General features: G+C 38.6%; 1 protein-coding gene across 1 annotated transcript; it reads right to left on the bottom strand.

The window, feature by feature from the left end:
* Positions 1 to 1,680: 1,680 nt before the first annotated feature.
* On the bottom strand, positions 1,681 to 17,989 carry LOC127417818 (uncharacterized). Its single transcript, XM_051658067.1, has 11 exons — positions 17,757 to 17,989; positions 17,203 to 17,298; positions 16,228 to 16,368; positions 15,992 to 16,140; positions 15,693 to 15,829; positions 15,489 to 15,582; positions 15,248 to 15,347; positions 14,785 to 15,038; positions 14,485 to 14,668; positions 13,900 to 14,315; positions 1,681 to 1,758 (listed from the first exon to the last, which is right to left on the bottom strand). The coding sequence occupies exons 2-11, from the start codon at positions 17,282 to 17,284 to the stop codon at positions 1,681 to 1,683; spliced, it is 1,635 nt and encodes a 544-aa protein (XP_051514027.1). The 5' UTR covers positions 17,285 to 17,298; positions 17,757 to 17,989.
* Between the last annotated feature and the right edge of the window lie 7,906 nt (positions 17,990 to 25,895).

The raw sequence follows: 25,895 nt of genomic DNA, 5'->3' as shown, positions 1-25,895 counted from the left end.
AACTTTGCCAAATAGCTCCAGCAAGGGGGAATTACATTGTACATTAATGAATCTAACGCAGTGAACCAAAAATAACAACAAGGAGCACACAATTTATTGGACATATTGAAGTTGGTAATGAACTATTTGCCCAGAACTCAGAAAACTTTGTTCAAAAAGACTACTTTTGCAATGCTTATTTCATTATCTACCATAAAAGGGTTAGTTCACTCAAAAATGAAAATTGCATAATCATTTATTCACTCTTGTGAGCGGTGTTGCAAACCTATATGACTTTTCCTTCTTGCAAAAAAAAAAAAAAAGAAAAAGAAAAAAAAAATGCTGACTGAAACTGTCATTTTGCTCAACATCTCTTGTTTTCCATGGAAAAAAAAAAGTTATATGGGTTCGGAACAACATGAGGGTGTGCAAATGATGGGGGGGGGGGGGTGAACTATCCCTTTAAGTGGCATTTAATTATTCTATTCCGAAGTCAAAATGTCTTCAAAACTCATCTGCACTCAACATTTATGTTTCTTCACGTCTCATTCACAACTATTCTTTTGGCATAATGGAGCCAAAGCACACATGGTGCCAAAAACCTGACATGCCCCAAGTACCTGTAAGCCCACCCGTGGAGAGCAAGATGGAGGCATTCAAAGAAATCACCATATTTGAGGACCTGGAACTTTTGTCGCCAATAGCGCAGGAACACCTCGTTCCCTGGAGAGCTTCACCTGGAAGCTTTCAGAACCTCCACGTCTCCTCACCAAATCATTGGGTCATCTCCAATTATGCATTATTCAGGTGCAACAAGGTGTAGCACATCCAAGTTACCTGCCTCCTCTTAGTTGTTTGTGCCTAGAAACATATTTAGACATGCACGATACATGCGCTTATGTCTCAGTGGGAGGCCACCGTGAGACACATCAAGACGAGTAAGGCTTATCTCTAACAGTGGAGACTACATGTCACCGCACGACACACACAGTCACTGAGCAAAGAGGCTGCTTATCAAAGATGAATCATCATCATTGCCTGTCAAAAGTTCAATTTAAACTTAAAAGATGCTGCCAGAGATGCCGATCCTGCTGATACTAGAAACGTAGGAAGCAGTTATGAAATAGTTTGACACTTTGTGGCATTCGCCCATATGAATTCTGGTGGAGGCCTCCATTCACTCAGCGCCTATCAAACTCAATGCGTGAAATCACCTTTTGGAGTCAGCAAGTGGGGAAATTTGTAACGGCGCCCCCATGGATAGCTTATTTACTAAGTTGTTTATGGTTAATCAAAGTGCAGCAAACTTTCTCTCTCTCTGGCATTGCCGCCTTTTAGCTGCGGGTCTTTCAAGATATTGCAGGGTGGGGCATTGCGTTGGGTGTGATTCTCTATCTTCGGGAAACTCGTAATTACATCTGGCACAACTCTGCGTGAAGTAACGCTTCATAAGCCTTTGTGCAACCACGCTTTGAAGCGGCTGGGCCCTCTGTAAGTTGGCTTTTTGTCTCCCTCATAAACCCCTTTAAGCCCCCCACCCCCTCCCCACCCACTGGAGACTGAAGACAGAATGTGATGTGTCGTCTTTCTCTTCTGCACAAAAGCTCTGTGCATTTGACACACCTTGGCCAGCACAAAGAATAAAAAGCAAGCCAAGGCTTGGACACGCAGGACACTGCTGCCTGTCCCGATAAAGACGCTTCAAAAAGTCGAGCTGTGAGGAGCCACAGCCCTCTTCTTCTCCATCTCTTTCTTTCTTTCATTCTTTCTTCCCAAGCCCTGCAGTGAAAGAAAGAAAGAGACAGATTACATTTGGTCCCTTCATTTACTGTATTGTGAATGGTCTTACACTGGATTTCTGGAATTCTGATGCACGTGTATTTGTTTGTTATGTGTCTATTTGAATGAAAAAACAAAGGGACTGGCAAAAGACATGGCTGCCACTGAAGGAGGGCGAATGGTTAATGGGCTCCTCTATGGTATTCTGTCATGACTGCCCTTTGGTTAACTTGTAGTCTGGGCACATAGAGTCAGCGGACCCTACACTACAGCACTCTATCAGCATCGATTTGTGGAATAGAGAGCAAGCCTCTATTTTACAGTAACTTCCTACCCGATCAATCTGCCCTGGCCTGACACACCCTCTCTCAGGGGGTCTCATGCAAAGACAGAGTGACATTGTGTGTGATCACAGGCACCATGCGATTAATTATAGACAACTGCGGGCAAATGTGATCTTTGTGAATGTGTTTTTGCGGGGTAGGCTTGTCTTTGTTAGACATGCAGCACAGTAGTTTACATATGCACTATATTATTATCATCATTTTTTCACAAGCATACTGCATGTTCAAAACACTAAATGATTTATACCTTTCAGTTAGACTGTCAATAAAAAGAAACATACTTCTAGGTTTACATATTAAAGGAAGAGTCGGCTGAAAATTTGAATTTCTATCATTATTTACTCACCCACACATTGTTCCTAACTGAGATGCTGTTATTTTTATACTTGTACAGTGGAGCACAAAATGAGATTTCAGTGACCACAGCTCCAACAAGGACAAAAAAAGGTATCTATATAACTCCACCAAGTTTTTGAAAGCCGTATGTTTGCTTTGTGTGAGGAAGAAACCAAAATTTACATTAGGCTTAGTCTATTCACTGATAATCTTCCTCTCCACTGAATCTCTCAAATTTAATTCTCCATTCAGCATTCGCGAACTGGCCGTGTGCAGTTAAAGGAATATTCCAGGTTTAGCACAAGTTAAGCTCAATCGACAGCATTTGTGCATAATGTTGATTAGCACAAAAATTAATTTAGACTCATCCCTCCTTTTCTTTAAAAAAAATCACAAATCTGGGTTACAGTGAAGCACTTGCAGTGGAAGTGAATGGGGCCAATCTGCAAATGTTCAAATACTCACTGTGTCAAAAGTATGCATGTTATTGCCATTTATTTTAAAAACTTGAATGAGTCGCATGAGTCTGATGAACTATGGTATTTTTTGGAGCTTGACAGACATGGAAAAGACCATCTTTTCCATACATTTCCTGTATGGAAAAGAGCAGAATGAAGATTCTCCAGAAATTCTCACTTTGTGTTCCAGTGAAAAAATAACAGCATTTGAGGTTGGAACAACTTTAGTGTGTAAAAATACAGTAATGATAGAATTTACATTTTTTTGGGTGAACTTTAATTCTAAGCCAATTTTATCAATGTGCTTTCCAAAGTTGAAGAAACTGCATAAAATTACTATATGTTCGATAAGAAATTCACCACTCTCCTCTACTTCCTCATCTCCCTCTTTCTCTCTCCCGCTCCTCTACTGAAACAGATGGCAATTTATGCTGAGCACAATCAGGACTATTCAGCGTTGGGGAGGCTGGTCGTCCCCACCGGAGTGAGGCCCAATCACAGTCCTAATGAACACATTGAGAGCTGTCTGCTCCAAATGAGTCCCAGTAGGAGCCGGCCCACAGGTACCCCCTGCCCGCTGGCATCACCATGTGTACGCACACACACAGTAACACGTGTACTGGCACAGCACAGTACTGATCTTTTCAGACAGAACTTAATTCAGTCAAGATTCTTATCCAGCTGCCAGCATTCCAAAAGTGGAAAAAAACAACAATAAGGATATAAGTCATGCAGTGATTTGTGGATTGACAGAGTGTATTTGTATGTGATCAAGACTTAGCTGGTGTGTGTGCAGACTACGGGCAAAAATTTCATGGGGTGATGGCTGATGTGTTTACTGTAGATGTGGGAAGAGGAGTGATATTATTACATTTCCACATTTGCTTTGAGTCTCAAGAATACATTTTACACTTGTAATGTAAATAGAGATCTGAAGCTGTTAACCCTAGATTTTGAAATCCTCACTAAATAATCTTAAATAGTAAACTGGCTAGCAGTCTTAAAGGAATAGTTCACCCAAAAATGCACTTTGTCAGTATTTACTCACCATAATGTAGCTCCAAACAAAATTAACTTTTACATTAAGGGGCAATATTTGCCCTTTGGATTTGATTTTCTGGGGCAATTTTTACTTTTATGGGGGCATATTTCTTTTCTAAACATTTAAAACCCAAACTGTGTCTCATCCAATAATATATTAAGTTTGTCAGTTTAATCAATTCATTCTCAAGATTGACAATTTATTACCTCTTTCCCAAAGAATTAAATCAACATCAACTTTATTTTATTTATGGCATAAAAATATTTTGTGCCATAATATGTACAACTAAGATCAGAATAGAAAAAATATATATTTTAGAATTCATTGCAAGGGCATTTTTACCCCCACATTTTGAATTTCTGTTGCATTTTGGTGGCATTTTTGCCCCGAGCCCCCCATAAAGGAAAAGTTCACCCAAAAATTAAAATTCTCTCATCGTTTACTCACGCTTATGCCATCCCAGATGTTTATGACTTTCTTTCTTCAGCAGAACACAAACAAAGATTTTTTGAAGAATATTTCTGCAGTGTTGGTCCTCACAATGCAAGTAAATGGGTACCAAAATTGTAAAGCTCCAGAATACACATAAAGGCAGCATAAAAGTAATCCATACGACTCCAGTAGATAAATCTATGTCTTCAGAAGCGATATGATTAGTGTGGGTGCGAAACAGATCAATATTTAAGTCATTTTTTACTGTAAATTCTCCTCCCTGCCCAGTAGGTGACGATATGCACATAGAATGCGACTTTCCAAAAACAAAAGAAGAATGTGAAAGTGAAAGTGGAGATTTATAGTAAAAAAAGGACTTAAATATTGATCTGTTTCTCATCCACACTTATTATATCTCTTCTGAAGACATGGATTTAACTACTGGAGTCATATGGATTACTTTATGTTGCCTTTATGTGCATTTGGAGCTTTACATTTTTATTTATCCACTTGCATTGTGAGGAAACATTCAATGAAATAGAAGTAGTTATTCACTCTTAAATCAAATCATTAATAAAGCGCTGAAATCAAATATGGCAGCTATGTCAAAAACGCAAGGGGAGAAAGGTGCCATATGTTGTTTGTGGCAGGCTACTCTGCCTTACAGGCTCCATACTGTTAGGATTAGGTGGGGGAGGGGTTAGGGCATCTGCTGCCTGCCAGGAACAAACCGTGGCCATTTGCACAATGGGCCGTCGAAAACATGAGGTTTCATTAGATTTTTTTTTTTTTCCTTTTTGAAGCTTGACAGAACAGAATCATTATTTACTTTCACATTTTGTGTTCCATGGAAAAAATAAATTCATGCAAGATTGGAATGAAATAAGGGTAAGTAAATAATGACAGAATTTTCACTTTTGGGTAAACTATCCCTTTAAAGCCTTTAAATGACAGCTTATATGATGTGATAAGATCTCTATACCTATTTTAAATTCATATACTTAAAGGTGAGTGGAAGTATAGAGTTAACTGAGATTCACAGCTGTTACTCTACGTTTTTAAAAATGTCACTGACTAATCTTGGCACATTGGCATGCTCAATACCTGTGGTGTTGATGCCTTTAAATGTGACCTCATATGCTTTAAAAATAATCCCTGTACCCTTTATATTCATATGCAAGTACTGAATATCCCACAGATGCATTGGTGATTCATGTGGCCAGTCTCTTGTACAGACACACTTTCCCCATCTGTCAGTCTGGCTGCATGTATGTCTGTGTGTGTGGGATGCTTTGCCTTTCTTGTGCTTTTTCAACTCGACAATCCATTTCAGTGCACACATAGACACTTCAACAAGTAGAAACTCCCTCCAAAATGCAGAAACACAATGACAGGAGAGCAGATCCCACACAGAGCAGTACATCTCCCTCACAAATCAATCAGCCCCACACTCCTGCCTCTCCTCTGTCCGTTCGTCATGAGGTTGACAGGAGTGCTGCCCCTTGATCTACCCCAATCTGCACCTGAAGAGCTGGTGGGCATAGCCCAGTGCCTTCTGTTGCATGTCAAAACCCCAGTGGGTCTGCTGCTCTGAGGAAGTGCAAATATCCTCTAATGGCCTTGATGCAGATGGATGTGTCCATGACAATAGCCCCCGTGCTGGCACTTTTTGTCGGCGGCCAGTAGAAAGGTCATCACAATGACTCAGCAGAATTCTGCATGCAGGGAGGCGCCTTTCTCATGCTAAAAGGTGTTGAGAATGGACATCTCATTTCAGAGAGGAGGCAGGCCTTGTTCTCTTAACATGTCTTCAAAGAACAGACTTGAAGTGCCTTAAAGGGATAGTTCACCCAAAAAATGAAAGTTTCACAGAACAAAGACTTTCACGGATACAGGTCTGGAACATATTATGGTGAGTAAATGAGGATAGAATTTTCATTTTTGGTTGAACTGTCATTCATAAGGCCATTTCAGGGTGTAATTGGGTACAGGAGTCACCTTTTGGACCTGCTCATCTCATGAACCACCAAGCATCCTGTATCTCTACCAAAGACCTGATGGCTGAAAAAATGTGCTGTTGGTTTTTGAGAGATCTGCTCAACCTCACTGAGATTGACGAGGTGCCACTAAAGAGGTGGACGGGTCGGTCAGTATGGTGACTGACTTTGTGTGGCATACAGTGCATTTGATAGCTCCCCTTTTTGTCCTTTGAAGCAAGGAGTACATGAAGGTTTCGCTCCAATCAAAGGTTAGGTAATGAAAATCACACCTGTCTTTGTGTGCCATTTCTGTTCAAATAGCAGCAAAAATGGGATCCGCCTGACTCACAGCGGGGTTGTGCGGTTGTGTCTTCAGCCGGCCCAGCTTCACAGTGCCCTGTAGAGTGTGGTCACCCCAGTCGCGTGTTTTTGCAGTAATCTAAAACCAGGAAACCTTTGAAACGTAATGAAAGCCTCTGGAGAAGGAGGTTGGTGGTCCTGCGTCACTAGGACACTCAGGGTGTTTTGTTCAGACCCCCCATGGTAGGTCATAGACATGGCCACGTGGACCTTCTGCAGCTGCACGGTATGTACCGGTCTTCTTAGGATAGACTGCAGAGCAGCCCACTGGACCAGTGCTTAACGTTCATGCTAACCAAGGCAACAGGAGGAATCATTGTGTAATTAATTACAACAATTACTTTTATTTGATTACATTTATTTCTGCTTGCATCTGTGAATTATGTCCATACACATCATTCAGGGCCAAAGGACCCCCTCCCCAGTTTACCTTTGAAAAACAGGACACAACTGCAAAATGTTAGCTAACTACGTGTTGCAATTTAATACATGACAACGAACAACCACCATCTAGCCAGGTAGCTGGCTAACATTCATTTCTTACCAGTGGTCTGGCTGTGTTTCTCGTCCTCCTCCTCTTTCTTTTTTCCGCTCCCAACTTGTAGGTGCGCTTCATGATGACGAAGAATCCTTTGAGCATGCGCATGCCTGTCACATCTAGCTACAACTCTCTTCTTGCAATTACATTCTCCCTTCCCTTTTGGCCCACAAGAGGGCCCCTTATACAACTGTCTGAGTGAGCCATAACAGCTGCCTGAGTCTTTTTTGCAGCTTTTAGTATATTAAAAAATAAATCAATAATAATAATAATAAAACATAAAAAAAATGACCTTGCTTTGTGGGGCTCCCTAGTGGCTCGGGGGCCCTAATGGTCTGCATTTTGAGCTTATAGATAGAAACGGCCCTGACATCATTAAAGGAATATTCAGGGTTGAATTCACTGGCAGCATTTGTGGCATAATGTTGAATGCCACAAAAAATGATTTTGACCCATCCCTTGTTAAGGCACGAGTGTTTGTAGCTTGCTAGCCTGCTTAGCATTGCTTATTCTTATACATTCATTATTTTATCCTTTGCCATTTTGCTGCGTGCTTTGGGTTTTTTAGCTTTTCTACTGTTTCAACTGCATGTATTTTACCGCGCGCACCCATCTCTCTCTTTTTTTTCTTTTCCCGCTTGTCTATATCTCGCATCTCGACTGCGTGCATTAATTTTCTCCACTGTGTTTTACACGGATTATTGCATCAGTCTCAAACATCTGCTGATCAGGAAACACATCGAACCACATTGATCTCAAACCCTTGCCAATCAAAGACAACCATAGCAACAACAACAACAACAACAAACAGTTGCGGTAAGTCACGACATCCGCTCATGTTATTTCGTCCTGCATTGCATGCCACATGTTTACTATAGCTTCTTCCGTCAGCAGTGAGGGATTCATGTGTGATAAATGTAAGGAATTAGTCATGCTGATGGAGAAGGTTAATGAGTTAGAGACATGAATCTGAACACTAGTGGAGGTCAGTGAGAAAGAGAAGCCGGTAGATACTGTTTCGGATGCGGGTAGTACAGCGGGCAACACACACATTTTAGTTCCGGCTGAAGAGCCCCCACACCAGGGCATTTGGGTGATGTCTCAGCAGCATACTCGCTCAGCAAAGTGACACCACTCTCCCGTTCCTGTTAGGCTTTCCAATCGATTCTCCTCATTCAGTGATGCACCCACTGAGGATCATGTTGAAAGAGCCTTAATAATTGGTGATTCTATTGTAAAGAACGTGGAAATAGAGACTCCAGCCACCATTGTTAAATGCATTTCGGGGGCTCAGGCATCTGACATCAGATCAAATTAACAAGTGCTGGCTAAAGCTAAATGCAGATTTTCTAAAATTGTTATTCATGTCGGCACTAACGATGTCCGGCTTTGCCAGTTGGATGAATATAAATACAGTCTTCTCTAGCACTCTTGATAGTGTCACCCCCCCTTTGATAAAGAAAATTCAAGAAAAAAGCCCCGCACCATGGTACAATGATCACACTCATGCTTTCAAGAGAGCAGCTAGGAAAATGGAGCACAAGTGGAAGAATACAAAATTAGAGGTATTTCGTGGTGCATGGTGTCTGTAGCTACAGACAGGCACTAAAAGCTGCCAGGTCAGCATATTTTAGCAAACTCATAGAAAATAACCACAAGAATCCTAGGTGTTTATTCAGTACTGTGGCTAAATTTGTTAGGAATAAAGCATTGACTGAACCAAATATTCCATTGCAGCACAATAGTAATGACTTCATGAATTTCTTTATAATCAGAAATTCTGAAATAATCAGAAATAAAATTGGAACTATGCAATCAACTGTTTCAGCACCTCACAAAACAGTGTCTCATAAAGAGCAACTTCAATCCTTCGCTGTCATAGGTCATGAAGAGCTAACAAAACTTATCAAAAAATCAAAAGCCACAACATGTATGTTAGATCCGATACCAACTAAGCTTTTAAAAGAGGTTTTCCCTGTAATCTCAGAACCTCTTATTAATATTATTAACTCCTCACTATCCTTAGAACATGTCCCAAGAAACTTTAAAATGGCAGTTATCAAACTGCTTATTAAGAAGCCACAGCTTGATCCTGGAGAATTGGCTACTTACAGACCAATTTCAAATCTACCATTTATGTCGAAAATACTAGAAAAGGTAGTGTCCTCCCAACTATTTTCATTTCTACAGAGAAATGGTATATATGAACAATTTCAGTCAGGATTTATGCCCCATCACAATACAGAGACTGCACTTATCAGAGTTACAAATTACTTTGTTTTATCATCTGATCGTGGCTACAATTCTCTTCTAGTGCTTTTAGATCTTAGTGCTGCCTTCGACACGATAGATCACGACATTCTCTTGATATGTTGACATTAGTTGACTTGCATTAGCATGGTTTAGGTCCTATTTATCAGACTGCTACCACTTTGTATTTGTAAATGAGGAATTGTAAAATCAAACCAAAGTTAAGTATGGAGTGCCAAAGGGATCAGTTTTAGGGCCTTATACATGCTTCCCCTGGGAGATATTATCAGGAATCATGGAATAAGTTTCCACTGTTATGCCGACGATACCAACTTTATATTTCTTCTAAACCCAACGAAAATTCACAATTCTCCAAATCAGCAGAGTGCATCAATGAAATTAAAGATTAGATGGTCAGAAATTTCCTTCTACGCAATTCCGACAAAACAGAGGTACTAATTATTGGAACAAAAACCTCTAAAAATAACCCGCTAAAATATAATTCGACTCTCGATGGATGTACTGTTAGTTTGTCTTCTACAGTGAAGAAATTGGGTGTTATATTTGATACCAATCTGTCCTATCAAAAACTAATTTCCAATGTTTGTAGAACAGCATTCTTCCACTTCAGAAATATTGCTAAGTTACGAAACATGCTCTCTGTCGCTGATGCACGAAAAACTAATTCATGTGTTCATGACTTCAAGACTAGATTAATGTAATGCATTACTGGGAGGATGTCCAGCAAGTTCAATAAATAAACTTCAGTTGGTTCAAAATGCAGCTGCCAGAGTGCTAGAACCAGGAAATATGATCATATTAACCCCATTGGATACCTGTTAAATTTAGTATTAACTTTAAAATTCTGTTAACTACACACAAAGCTTTTTTTTTCTCCCCTTTTCTCCCCAATTTGGAATGCCCAATTCCCAATGCGCTCTAAGTCCTCGTGGTAGCGCAGTGACTCGCCTCAATCCGGGTGGTGGAGGATGAATCTCAGTTGCCTCCGCTTCTGAGACCATCAATCCGCACAGTTTATCACGTGGCTTGTTGAGCACATTACCACGGATCCGTAGCACGTGTGGAGGCCCACGCTATTCTCCACGGCATTTATGCACAACTCACCACGTGCCCCACCGAGAGCGAGAACCACACATTACAGCGACCACGAGGAGGTTACCCCATGTGACTCTACCCTCCCTAGCAACCGGGCTAATTTGGTTGTTTAGGAGACCTGGCTGGAGTCACTCAGCACACCCTGGATTTGAACTCGCGACTCCAGGGGTGGTAGTCAGTGTCAATATCGCTGAGCTACCCAGGCCCCCCATATACAAAGCTTTGAATGGTCTAGCTCCACAGTACACAGTAAATTTTGCAGTGTTAAATTAACTCTTTAAGAGTTAAATTTAACACTGGGTCCGAGTGTATTTGGTCCCACTCAGAATTGGTGATCAATTTACTCTTGTCATAGTGTTAAATTTTCAGAGTAAAATTAACTCTATTTTGAGTAAAAGATTAACACTGCTCAACACTGAACAGTGTTAGCACAGTTTAACACTAAGGTGAAATTAACTCTGTTTGGTGTTACCACAGTTTAACACTAAGGGTAAATGAACTCTTATTAGTGTTAACATTTCACTAATGTAGAGTTTATTTACAACTTTAATATTGAAAAACTCTCTCACTCAGAATAAAATTCTTAAAACCCATTTGGTGTTGCAACAGGTTAATAAGTGTCAGTATTTCTCTTTGTGGTCTAAGTACAATAAAACAATTACTCTTCTACACTGTCAAATGAACTCTTGAAACACGTTTTCAAAACAAAGAAAACAACTTCAACAATGTCACATATAAAACATTTATTAAAACAAGAGTCAGGCTCAGGAAACACTCAAATACACAAAAATACATCACGTCTGCATTAAATGGCAATATGGCACTACATGCAGTGCAGAATCTGTTGTACCATATTTCATCTGAAGATCAAATGGTTTGAAATAACACAGCTCATTAACATTCACTACCTTAAAAACTCTGTCTGGATGCAGTTTGACTGTAAAAGCATAGTAATGGTCATCAAAACATACAGTTTCCATCAGTGATCCACACAACAGCACATTTTCATCTTTCACAGCAATAGTCTGGATCTTACAAAACACTGGCATGTCACATGCTACTTCTGTACAGATAATAAATTCAGGGCGATACTCTGTGCCATGGTGTTTGATCCACTTAACAGAATAGACAACGTCTGACATTACCACTCCTAGTTTGGCAGCAATTTCTTGGCCACCTTTAAGTTCACTGAGTTCTATCATCTTCCCTGGGCCAAGAGACGATCTGTACTGGCTAAAAGACTCCCAGTGCATTGCAGTACAAAATTGGTGCTTTCTGGCTAGTGTTTTGGTGATGTTTTTGAAACTTTTTAACTGCGTTTTAAAGAATTTGTGTTTAGCTTCATAACGCATACACCACATGTGCAGAATTGGTCCAATTTTTCTAATACACTGTGGGTAATGAATCATTATGTGATGCTTTGGCAAAAGACTTCTTTCAGGAAATAATTTTTTGAATAGCTGGTGATGTTCAATTATTATATGTTTAAGATAAATGGTCATGCCTTCTGTTAAGACTGGTGAAAATACGATGTTGACAATCTGCAAAAGTAAAATCAAAAGATGCCACTGTTTATCATCTCTTTGCACTAAATCACCAAATAATAGGGGCATGTTGCGCAACAAGCACCAAGATTGGATGGCATTTAAACCCAAATCATTGCTTCCATCAAACAATTTGACCCTTGGAGGACGGTTCCTCTGCTGATTATAACCATAGTCAAAAGCATGTACCCTACCAGCAAGATCATCAGTGCTCAGAAAATTATTTTGAATGTACTGCAGAACAAGTTTTACCTCTAGCTGAGCAACTCCTTCTAGAATGTCGTGCATTATATCCACAACGAAATTGTTGGCTGTGTTGAAATACTTGAGTGAATTTAACAAACACGTCCGTTTGACACCATAAACATGTGGTAGTGTAGAATCAGCTTGTAAAGTTTCACAGTGCAGAGCATGCATCTCAGTTGTTCTTAGCACAACCTCAGGGTTATCTTCACAGAACACAGACTGAAAGTGATGTTTCTCAAGAAGGCAGAAACGACAGCAATATCGAGCCCCAATACTAAGACTAAACAAGTGCAAGCCAAGATTATCCCCAGTGACTTGAATAACTGTACCCCTAATACAACTTCCAGACACTGGATTCTTAACCCCTTCAATCTCAAGCACTTTCAAATCATTTACTAGAGGCTCAAGTATAGAATTAAAACCATAGCGCCTAATATCCTGTGCATGAAAGAGGGCACATAAATGAATATTCACCAATGAGGAGTTGAAAACTGGGGGGAAATTCCTTAATGTAAAATAGATTGCACCTAATTTGTGTATACCTTTTTTGGAACCCAAAGGATTAGCGGTCTCAAAATCATCATAAAATAACTGAATTTGTAAGGCATCATTTTCTGTATAAAATAAGGGATTACTTTTAAAATATGCTGCATCACTTAGATCAACATAAATGCCTTCCTTTGGAACATGCCGGGGTTTAAACAAATCAATAAGTAGCGGATTTTGTAAAATTGCCTTTAGTGTTTCTAAAATGGGAATATAAGCAAATTTATCAGTTACAACAACTTGATCAAACGAACCTGTGGTTTTATTTCTCCTGCTGTCAAATCTGGTGCCAAGCACTATTTCGGTTGGTTCAACAATTCCCCATTTTTCCGTAAATAGTCTCTTTCGTTTGGCTTCAGAATTTAACATAGTAAATGGATTTTCCAAGTTTTGAAATGAATTTTCTATCTTTCTTTTAGTAGTTGTGTCCTGTGGAGACAGACAGAGCAAAGCTGCATCCTGGGCCTGACTATGAATCTCAAAAACCATTTCTTCCATAGATGAAACAAAACCATTTATAGCAGACTGACTTAAACCAGCAACTTTAAGTTGTGCAACAGCAGATGCACACATATCGAAAGTGCTCTTATTTGACTTTAACAATTCAGATATTGTGGCCATCTCTCCGGCACTTCCCATCTGATCAAGTATTTCAGCATTATTTTGTCCATCTGCCTTGGCGGTCTCATGGCCATCAATGGTGTCAAAATTCTGCTCACTCTCAGCATGTTTTGTGTGCAGATGTTTCCGAAAACCTGAAAAAGTACCAAACACAGAACCACAACCAGCCTCTATGCACTTAAGGTGAAGATTCTTTCCAGGAACAAAACCATGAACTAATCTGAAGTGCCTAAGAAGCATTTTTGAACCATTTAACTCTGCCTGACAAACAAAACACTTCATGAGGACAGAAAATCTTAAGCGACCTAGCAAAGCAACCTTGCTCTGACCTCAGCAACACGAGGGCTCTCTTTCACTTTGCCAACATCTATGTTGTATACAGTAGTCTGAATGAAAGTGTACATGTTGTGTAGCATAGTATTGTAAGATGTGCCAAAAACAAAGTGTGCCTTAAACAGTTCGTCAAAGGCACCAAGAGAAGAGGTTGACTTGCATGGAATGGCATGCTGATCAAGAACGATGAAGTACTGGTGAACTGAATTCTTCTGAGGTCCCACTGCCAGGAGATAGGGCTGAGCACTAGCAGTGATGTCTCGAAGATGCTCCTCAATGTTTGTTCCACTCTGAGAAGACAAAGCAAAGACCATCACTGATATGTTAAACAACAGAAAACTACAACGGCCTTGGGCAGAAGGTGGGATCAGATGCAACAGCAGTAGTATAGAAGAGAGGTCAGAGTCCCAAGCTGTTTAGACAATATGTGTTAGGAAATCTTCAATAATGAAAACTGAAACTAAAGAATAAATAATACGAAAAAAATGATTGGGAACTAAATATTTAAACCTTATGCACCTTAAAATATTACACAAACATTACTAAAAATAGTAATATAAAATTAATCTGAAACATCTTACCAAAATTAACACCTTCTTCTGGGTGATCAGGAAATTGAGCTGCTAGCAGGAGTTCTTCTAAATCACTGGTGGTTGGAAGCTTTTTGGACTGCTCAATCACTTTTTTCTTGAATGCAGTCGTCCATTTCTCCAGTAGCTTGCCTGACACTCCTTCTCCAAACATCAGAACAAAGTCTTGCTCAATCTAAGAAGAGGAATCATTATTAAATATAAACCCCTGCAAGCACTGAACAAACTTATTTTTAGACAACAGCAATGCATTTTTTTACATCCTTAAGAATATGATCATAAACACTTTACCAAGCCTTTAACGTCTTTGAAACGTGAAAAGACTGTCAATATATCGCTTGACTGCATAGGGTCAAGAACCATGTTGTGGCGATAGTCAAATGTCAATTTCATCTTCTTCTTGACTGTGTCCTCATCAGCAGAATGTTTCATGAATGCAATTGATTCCTTGCATTCATCCTCACTCAAGACAATCTCTGGAGTAAACTCTGACTCCCGTCTTACAGTTGGTCCACCAGACATCCCCTCTGAAGATGCTCCTTGTCCTGATGAATAAAGCATCATATGAGCTTAAAATCTGCTTAGAGAATGCCATGCAGTTAATACTGAAAAAAAGGAGGCTCATCTTTTTACAAATAAAAATGCCACATTTAAGGCAACTCTGTAGCAACAAAACTGCTCTGAAATAAGGCACAATGAGCTATGAAAAAAAAATTCAACAAATGAGAGGCAATTTCTGAATTTCATTCTGTACCTTCAAATGATGCTCGTCGTTCTTTAGCCAAGCCTCTCTGTATAGTTTTGATTCTCCATGCCAAGTACCCAGTGCCACTCTCACAATCATAGTAATGCTCCTTAGAAAGATAAAAATCCACAAAGAGTAAAAAAAGTCTTACAATTCAAGAGCAAAATCCACCACCTATATTATGGGTGTGTGATCAGAATTTAAGACAGGTCAACAGAGAAATAATATTCAAAAACAGTGTGATACTTACATAGCCATTTTTGGAGAAGGGTTCACTGAGGTAAGGGAACAAAGCCACAATTCCTCTGGCGTATTTTTCTTTAACCTGCCGTGGTGGTGATGTACTGTATAATAAAAAATAAAAAACACATATCTTTAGTCCCGGTTCAAAAAAACAAAAGATGCTAGAACTACAGTGAGAGATCATATATACACCAGTTGATATGCAGATTACCCGTTCTTTTCTGTCATGTCAGCTGCCAGGATGTTCACCATTTTCCTTCTCGTTTCATCCCCCAAAGTCTTAGTTCGGTTGTATTCATTTATTACACGCTCCCCACCAGGTTTCTGGACAAGAATGGATTCCACCAACTTCATAAAAATTAAAAAAAAAATTAAAAAATAATAACATAAAAACAAAACAAAGCATAAATATGGCATTTTAAGAACAAAGTATTACCTTAATTTAAAAAAAATTTTTTTAAGATGGATGAATTTAAAGTCTTTCCCCCCAAAAAAATATTTGATGCTCACCTTTTTAGCTTCATAATCTAGCCTCATTCTTTTACTTGAAGAGCTTTCTTCAATAATCACTGTGTTCTGTGAGTCAGTGGAGTCAATAGATGAAGACAGGGACTGATTTAACTGCACAGGAGAGGCTTGTGGAGAGGCAGATTCCAAGTCTAATTCCATAAAGGGAAAAAATCTTCACAATCCTAAAAAATTAAGCACTAAGAAAATTTCTAGCAAGTAATGTAATAAATACAAACCTGCACCATGTTTTATGGTTAGAACTCCAACTGAGGGATCTTTAACTACATCCTCAAAAACATCATCATCCACCTCCGTCCCTGATTCATCAACAACCATCACATTCTCGGGTACAGTTAGGACACCAAACTTTAAAAAAGCTGGAAAAAGGTATGCAAATTAATGAGAAAAGGCATTACATATTAAAATGTTGATCAGTAACTTACTGCATTTGCTCTGATGTTCAGAGTTACCAGCATGTGATGGGGAATTTAGAAACATTTAGAAACTTTAGGGGCAAAACTAACTATTAATTTTAGGTAAAAGTTTTAGTAATTAGTCTTTCCTTGCTGTGATGGGGCATCCAAGACAGAGACAAGCACGACTCTTATTTTGAAATGTCTATGCTTTATTACTGCAGGCTGCTAAATCAAATGTAGAGGGAGATAAAATATGCATTCTTACAACACTGTGACGTAAACATTGTCATAACTGATCAGCATTAGTTCATAAGCAATCGATTTATTGATTGAGAACTAATTCAGAGCATGCTGCGGCAGCATGTCGAACGCACAACAGCGCCGCGTTCAGGCTTTTAAACGTTAAGCGCTCACATATAAGTAATGATATCAAATAGCCTTTAGTTTATTAATCACATTAGGCAGTATCGCGATTTATGGTTTATCTTTCCATTCCCAAAATATAAGACGCCTTAAAATCACTATTAAGACGCGTGTTATGCCATTTAATGATCTTACATTTAAGAAAATTGATCGCAGGGATTTTTTTATTCATACCGATGCTCCAAAATAAATTTTACAGTTCCAACACATCTATTTTCTGTCACAAATGCAAGTGAAACGCTCACACTGTCGAGCCCTGAATATATATTATTCTCAAATAAAATGACCAAACAACAAACAAGTAATGGAAATATGATTTTTAAACCCAAAATAATATAATAAAAGTTAAAAAGTATAGTATGTTTTTCTTACCAGCAGACAAAAACTCCTTCAGGCTCAGCTCGGTTATTTTAACAAATTTTTGAGCATCCCCAAGTTTCACCTTAACCAGCATGTCCTGTAATAGGCCTAGGTGACGGAGTTTTACACACATGACAGTAGAAACAGGTTAGGTACCGAAATTGTTGAAACAGTTTGCATAGTCATCACTTTTAACTAAGACTTTGAACATTGCCATTTCTACAGTTTAATGCAAAAACTTAGCCGCTATAACTGTTAATGCTCCATTGTGACGTTGGATTATTCGACGTTTATAAATAAAAATATACAAATTAACAGGATATAACAAAGCTAACTACAACAGAAATACAAATTAAACATGATCATTGACATCATTTAAGATTTATTACCACACTGTGAAGAAAAAAAATTCTCCACCATACTGAGAAGTTGCCAATTCTATTCGGAGTTTGACCCCACCAAATTACACAAAGTTCATCAAACTACACCCTATGCCGTAATATTAGCACATTTATTCACATAAAATTGAAAAATGATGTTTTAATACGTTATTTAAAAGAGCTTACCTTTTGGTGCGCGGAGAAAGAAAATGGCGGTGGAAACGACGATGAGAAACGTCTGTTCAGATCCTTGACGTTAGCGTGAGGGGCGGAGCTTAACAGAGTAAAGTTAATGAGGCAGAATTTAACTCTGATAATTTTCACCAACACTAGAGGGGATCTTTCACTATTTGTTGTTAAGTTAACTCCTTAAGAGTAAATGTAGAATAACACTGCTTATTTAACACTGCCAATTTTACTGTGTACTTAAGTGACCTTCTGACATGCTATATTCCATCACGTTCATTACGATCACAAAATTCTGGCTTATTAATAGTTCCTATAATATCAAAATCCAAAAAGGAGGTAGATCCTTTTCCTATTTGGCTCCTAAACTATGGAATAGTCTCCCTAACACTGTTCGGGACACAGATACACTCACTCAGTTTAAGTCTAGACTAAAGAATCATCTATTTAGCCAGGCATACACCTAATTTATCCATCAACTCACAATTAGGCTGCTTTAGTAATGTCTGCCGGAACCAGAAACATCTATCATGATCTATAACTCTGCATATAATTGAATGACATCTGCACTAATATTATTCTATTTGTTTCCATGTGTCAACCTCGGGATTAATATCCAATATAACAACTTTGTTGTCATGACAATGGAACCCTGGTTGCTGGTAAGCTTGGTAATGTGGAAACGACAGATTTTTATTGAACTAAAATCATGTATAATGTTTATGTTTTGTAGCTATACTTGTGAAACTGTGTATTATAATGTTTATGGACTGCATGGCTCCATTCACTTCTATTGCCAGTGCCTTACTGTTTTTTTTTTTTTTAAATAAACGAGGGACAAGTCAAATTACTTTTTGTGGAAATCACCATTATGCCACAAATTAAATTTGATTGAGCTAAATTTCTAATAAACCCAGAACATTCCTTTAATAATGTGTTTAACCATTTTTTCCCCTATTAAGTTTACAAGAAAGAAAGAAAGATACCATTGAGTATCATTTTTCAAAGAGTTTCTATCAATTTTGTAAACGTTGTTACAAGAAGCAGTGTGTTCTGTTATTCATTAGGGGTCCAGCAGTCTAAGCAGAAAGAAAAATTGCAAAACACTACTATAGCACTTTCAGATTAGCTTAACATTTACAAAGAAACATGATGGCGCACACCATGGTGGTAGTCATACTCTTAATTAGGATGCTGTTGTAAGTGTTATAAAAATGTTAGGGCCAGGGACGACACAAGGGCAGTTTTGTCTTTGAACAGTGGAAAATCCAATCTGTTGAAACCTCAGTGTGTTATTTTGACACACTTCCAAAGTTTATGGATTTTCCTGTGTGGTAAAATTGGGTATAAAAGATTTTAGTGGCACACCTTGTGTGAAACAACTGCTGCAATGTTTGCACAATGCCGAGCTCCTCTTGTGAGGTCTTGCCTCAGGTGGTAACTTCGGGGAACTTCATTGTTAAGTTACTGTAAATTAGAACCTGACTGTGTTTTTTCCTGTACTTGTCATAAGCGAGTTATTATCTAGTTATGTTAACCAATGTAGACCAGTAAAAATTTAAATGTTTAATCATAATGAAAAATGCATCATAAACAAAATATGATGTGCTTTACAAGACTAAGGTGTGTCCTAATGTAAAGTTATTAATTGCAAATATGTTCAAATGTACTTGCAGGAGACACACAGATCACTTGTCACAAGAGATGCACCATTGTATCTGCCGATTAAAGCAATTAAAAAAGGTGAAGATCAGTGCCGATTATTTCCTGTCGAAAGGGGGCAGAAAAACGCATCAGACAAGCAGCCTACAACTCCTGCTGTGTGTGAAAAAATATGTCTACAGTGAAATTACTTGGAATTGGGTGACAGTAACAGAGTTGCAATTTGTAAGATTTGCACTGCTTGAATTAAAAGGTAGAACTACCACTGAAACTTTTAAAGCATGACTAATTTGATTTCTTACTTTAATGCTCATCACAGCAAGTGATATAGCAGAGGCTGCTTCAGCTAAAAAGGGGAAAGCTTCATCATTCAGAATTTAGTGAAAGTGAGTTAAGAATATAATGTATATACAGTATAAAAAATAAGAAATCTTACCAATTTATTGTGAGCATAACTGTTAATTCTGTTAATAAAGAATTCTGTTAATGTGAGTTAGTAGAGAGAATTGTTGCGCTCAAATAGGACTCATAAATCATTAGCAAAAAATATAATATCCAACATCCGCAACAGATGCTGTCTGCACACAAAATGAAGAGCAGACCAAGAAGGTCTATCAAAAAACGTTTTTTTTTATTTAGACTTGCACAGTGAAAAAGTGCAAAGTGCAGTGAGTTAAAACAGACCAGTAAGCAAACGTTTCAGCCCATAGCTTTCTTCAGTGTTCAAGTCTAAATTAAAAAATATATTTGATAGACCTTCTTGGTCTGCTCTTCATTTAGTGTGCAGACAGCATCTGTTGTGGATTTTGGTTAATGTGAGTTAAGAATGTTAGTGAGTTAATAATGTGCTTTTTATGTTTTGTTTATTACTAAAACCAGTTACTCTGAAACATGGTAGGCATGTAGACACAAAATGTTATTATTTAATTATTTAAGTTGTGTTATTAATTATCAGTGATTTGAAACATGATATTATAAAAAAGCAAAACCACCAAACTATCGGTATCGGCAGATTGTTATAAATTATCGGATATCAGTATCAGCACATACAGTACATTAAGTGCATCCCCGGGTTTTTTTTTTTTTTTTTTTTTTATGTTTTTGTCAAATCAGTCCATTTGAATGGAAGACCAGTCACAGTGTGCTCTTTTTTAAACCGTTATCAGAGCACCCATTCTAGATCTTTCCATGCTTATCTTTGGCAGATTCTCCTGATTTTTCAGAGACATTTTGTCAGATTAAATTGGCTGCCTCCAGTAACTTGAAGACCCACAGGTATCTATGGAAATGATGGAGGTCTGCCTGTCTCTCTGGGTTCCCCTGATCTATTCATATCTATGCGAATATGGATGGCAAAAGGCTCTGTGCTTGTCTGGGCGCTGCTTTTATCTTATCACCTTATCATACTCTGCATGGGTGCATAGCTGGGATGCAGCTATAGGTGCTTCAAGACTTGTCGCCTACAACTGGGAAAAAACATTACACATCACATTTCTGGGACCGTTTACTTAAGTAAGTACACTCTAAAAATTGAATGAAGCAACTATTAAATGCAACTAATGGTGAATATATATATATATATATATATATATATATATATCTCAACGACACTTTTATCCAAGATCAGGTCTGTAGTCCAGACAGTAAATCTGGGTTAACCTAACATTCCCCTGACCCCCTGCTTGTTCTCTTAGCCTCTTTGTCTCCATTTAGCCCTTCTACCCCAGCATGATCATTTCTTATCATGTATTTATTTGTTTAATCCATCCCTCCCCCCACCACTCAGCTGCCCACTCCAACCCCCTCCCCCCCCAGGGATGCAGGGATGCTGCACAATGGCCGGATATTCCCTCGTCAGCCTCGGAATTTCATCCGGGGGTGATCATCCCTCCATCATTTTTCTCTTTCGCTTTGTCACTCATATGCTTAGATGTGGCCATCCCTGCTCCAGTCGTGCACACACATTATAAATAATGAATGCATTAGCATGCATGAATGTCTTTTTGGGGATGTGTATGTTGGGGCGGGGGAGGGTTTATGCCTTAATTCATTATTAATCTACTTCACAAGCTAAAAGGAGTCTGCCTGCTGCCTGGGCCTGTAGGCCTTGGCTAAACCCTGCTTTAGGGGGTCTGGTTCAGACTGCAGCACCCACGCCCCCCCCCCACTTCCCTATCCTCATCGTCCAACTAAAATCCATCGTCAGCCAATGGGGGGTACCCATCCCTTTCATTCCCCCGTCTACCTCCTATACATCAATCTGGTGCTCATCTGGAACTGGAGAATAAGTAACTTTTGATTGGCATAGGTACTGATTCTTTAAGGTTTGGTATTGGGAGACTGCAGGCTTAATCTGCATGTACCTTTTAATCAGTTTAGATAAACAAATGCAGAGCAACATGGCTTTATGAACGCTCTGCATTTTTTGTTTTTGTTAAAGCTGAACTGATAGCTGGAAGCCTGTTGACTTTAAATCACTGTTAGTGTCATTTGGTTTGGAAGAGGGGATGGGGCGGGGTTATTTGAAGGTTAGAGGGCTCACAAACCCTGTTTTGATCACAGGGGACATGATGACCCATATATGGGGGTTGCGTGAGGATATAAGTGACTGCATGCTATTTTTAGACATGAGATTATAGCACAATTATATCATATTGAGGTGTTGTGATGCCGTAATAACAAGATGAACGTGCACTGGCCTGCAGCGAGTCTACGACATGACAGTGTGAATGTGTCTGTGTGATTCTAATCGTAATAGTCTATGGGATGGGATTAAGACATTCTAACTCCATTGTACATGCACATTCTTATGTCTAAATCTGTGAATCTACAAAATTACTTCATGTATGGTGATAGTGCCTTATGTTAGCACCAATTGTAGAACAAGTATAGTTTGTGTTTTGATCATCAAGGATATGGTCTGTGATTGTGTGTGTGCGTTTCTGTCCTCCTCTCACACCACTAGGACGCACTGCTTGCTATGAGCCTCCTAACAAATTGTGTCCAATCAGAACGCTCTAATTTAAGGCCTGCCACCCCCCAACACACACACACACAAATCCATAGTTAGAGGGATAGAATACGTGCAGCCTCTCTCTCATACACACACAGGCTTGGTAACATGCACACAGTTTTATTCACGCAAACATGCACACTCCCCCCACCACGCACCCAGCAACTGGATAAGAGTATTTTTTTGTCACCTAAAATGAACATACATAATCACGATTCCTTGAAACACCATGATACTCATAAATATAACTGACCCAGATAACATTGTCAAAATGAGAGACATATCACAGTGTGAGCATGCCTTCATTCTTGCATGTATTTTTGTCTTTTTCTTCCCTCTTTCTCTCTCTCTCTCTGAATGTTTGCCATACGTGCTTTGGGAGAGAGCACCATACTGAAGGGAAAAGACTCCAAAGTGAAGCATTGCTTCCTTGAAAAGCTAAGCTGCGCATTTTTTGTGCAGGGGATTCTCTTTCAACTTGGTTGCCTAATGTGTCGCGCTCTCATTCACATGTAAGAGTGTCCTTTGATCTTTTGCTGTTTTCTTTGAGTTAGTGTGGTTGTGGTACTGCCAGATTGCTCGCTGTATTATCACGCTACTTCTAAATTGTTTGATCAAATGCTTCGGTACCTTAATCCTGTAGATTAATGAAAAAACAGAGGGGTTCCCTGGTGTAAACTGTGACTAAAAATATCAAATATAGATGTTATGCTAAATAAGCATAACAATAAAATATGTCATGTTACATATATCTATTAAAATTGGATTTGGCTGTATTATGTAATATCCTGGGTGACTGACTTTAAACTACAGACAACTTTTAAAATTTCTAATCCATTCCATATATAGATGATGGGATGCAGCTAAAAGAAATTAGACTGATTTAGATAATATTAGGTGTCATATTGACACCAAATAATTTATCCCAAATAATTACCTAATTCTACATGGGTTGGTAAAATAGGATGTGGCAATGCTCGCTTCAAAAGTTTGGACACACTTGACTGAATTTAAGTTTCTCATGACCTTAAAATCTTTTTGATCTAAAGACTTAAGCTTAAATGCTTGAAATTAGTTTTGTTGACAAATCTAAATTGTCTATGTATGAATTTCTTTAATAAGCTAAAAAAAATTATTTTTAAGGAAAAGGAGGCAACAAGTGTCCAGCATACATGGGAAATTAAAGCCTTCAAGAAAAGTATCTCAGTTGGATACCTCATGAAGTTGAGCTGTAATCTAGAAAAAAAGGTAGCTACTTTGAAGAGTCTTAAATATTGCCATGTTTTGATTTGTTTAAACATTTTTGGTCATTACATAAATCACAGATGTCCATTTGTGTTATGTTCTTAATATTATTTTAGAATGTGGAAAATAGTAATAATAAAGAATTTGCTGGTAGAGTAAGTTAGGGTGACCATATTGTGGTTGTCCAAAAAGACGACACTGTGGAGAGAGGGGAATGGGATAAGTAGTATATTTCAAAGTCAGAATTTTTTTCACAACTTATGTTATTTATTATTCTGGTTGAGAGCGCACAGCATGTCTGGTGACATTTTGCCTACACACATACAGTGCGTAGCAGAAAACAAGCGGGCAGGCGGGCGGGTGGGCGAGAGAGAGAGAGAGAGAGAGAGAGAGAGAGAGTGAGAGAGTGAGATAGATAGATAGATAGATAGATAGATAGATATTTCAATATGAAGAAAGCCAAATCCCGGACATTAATAGCCAATTTTGAAATCCCGGCTGGACGCTTTTTTCAGGTCCAAAAAAGAGGACGTATGGTTGCCCTATGTATGTTTCTTTTAACAGTGCTATTAGGTGAAGCAGTAGCCCTCTCCATTGCCGTTGAGACCCAGAGTCTTTGGAATGTGCTCGATGCTGTGTTTGGGTCTAGGGGTCTTCACTGCGGGTGTCGAGGGCAGCAGCAGGCACCACACTGTGCCTATGAACTCTATTCAAACTCTGAAATGCCTCTACCTAGGCAGGAAATTGAAATATTTAGCTGTGTGTGCAGGCCAATGACCATCTATCATGATATGTTGGCTCAAGGAGAGCAGCTCCATAAATCAGAGATAGGCTGCCAAGTCTACAGGTTGAGACGTAAAGAAAAGAGAGCCCGGCTATGAAGGGTGATACAGGGCCTTGCAGGGGTCCAGTTCTAAACCAGTGCCTCCAATCTTTTCCTCTTAAAAATAAATAAATAAATAAAATAAAATAAAACCTGGGCCCCTCTTTCACTTATCCAGCAGTGGAGGGGCCATGTGTCAGGGATGGCAACTCTGTCCACAAAAGTATGATTTATTTGAATGGCCTAGCTCAGAAGGGCAAAGGTCAACTACAGTTATGCCATTGTTGTGAACAAAATATATCCTTTCAGGTTAGAAAATAACTCAGGAATAGAAAATCTCACTATATTGATCTCACCTAAATTAATATTCTTTGTACAGACTAACTCTAAAGAGGTATTGGAAAGAAATTAGTTAGGGGCTATGGTCAACTACAGACACAATTTACCCTTGTGATAATGTCACACATGACCAAAAAGACCAAGAAGCATCAATTTTTAACATGCTAAATCAAAATACCTAATCTATATTATGTTTTGCCATTGTTGTGAACAAAATACATTGCAAGTTATAGAATTGTGTTAAAGTGGTTAAATCACAGCTGGAACATAACTCAGAAATGGCAAATCTGAACCCTGGATATTAGTAAAAAGTTAGGCATGGCTATGGTCAACTACAGACACAATTAACACCTGTAATGTCAAATGACCAAAAAGAAAGCACAAATTTTTAACCATGCAAAATCAAAGCACCTGAGCTACAGAGAAACAAACAATTAGTGATGTCTGAAGTTATAATTATAAAAATTATAGACATTCATTTGAAATACCTCTAAAATGGCTGAAATGACAATGGATAAACACTAAATGTATGTATTAGTATTTTCTCATAGCAGCAACCTCATCACACAAATACAGAACATAAAGGTTAAAACAGAAATGGATTTAAAAATAGGTTTCACTGCAATTCTATTGAGAATCAACTACATTTTTACACTGCTTTGGGTGCAACAGATAAAATATGAGATAATAATATAATATAAAGATTGTATACAGTTTAGTTGGATGTTTGTCTTACTCAGGAAAACAGTCAAGAAAGCCTTCATGTTTCAGTATGTTGAATACGTTCACTTACATAAAATATTTAATGTAGGGTAAACAAATTTGACAGCTCTACAAATGTGGGCAAAACAGATACAGTCTTTATATGATTATATAAAACGTAAATGCGCCCCAGTCGGCGCATGGGCGAACCAGAATGTAGAATATCACTTAAAATTTTTCAAAACATTAAACCCGGCAGGTTTCTTTACGGATTTCTCTATAATAACCGTTTGCTTGACCCTATAGACCTGTGAGGTCAAGCGAGTTGAAAAAATTATGACCAATTAGCGGTTCT

The sequence above is a fragment of the Myxocyprinus asiaticus genome, chromosome 27 (assembly GCF_019703515.2).
Source record: "Myxocyprinus asiaticus isolate MX2 ecotype Aquarium Trade chromosome 27, UBuf_Myxa_2, whole genome shotgun sequence".
Lineage (NCBI taxonomy): Eukaryota > Metazoa > Chordata > Actinopteri > Cypriniformes > Catostomidae > Myxocyprinus > Myxocyprinus asiaticus.
This window is presented reverse-complemented; position numbering and strand designations above follow the sequence as displayed.

What these genes read in the sequence shown, in the direction of transcription:
- LOC127417818 (XM_051658067.1), bottom strand. Translation starts at nt 17,284, where the DNA reads ATGCTGGTTAAGGTGAAACTTGGGGATGCTCAAAAATTTGTTAAAATA. An exon ending in AACCATAAAACATGGTGCAG is followed by an intron (nt 16,141 to 16,227) that starts GTTTGTATTTAT and finishes TTATGGAATTAG; the next exon opens with ACTTGGAATCTGCCTCTCCA. An exon ending in ACGACGAGCATCATTTGAAG is followed by an intron (nt 15,039 to 15,247) that starts GTACAGAATGAA and finishes TTTATTCATCAG; the next exon opens with GACAAGGAGCATCTTCAGAG.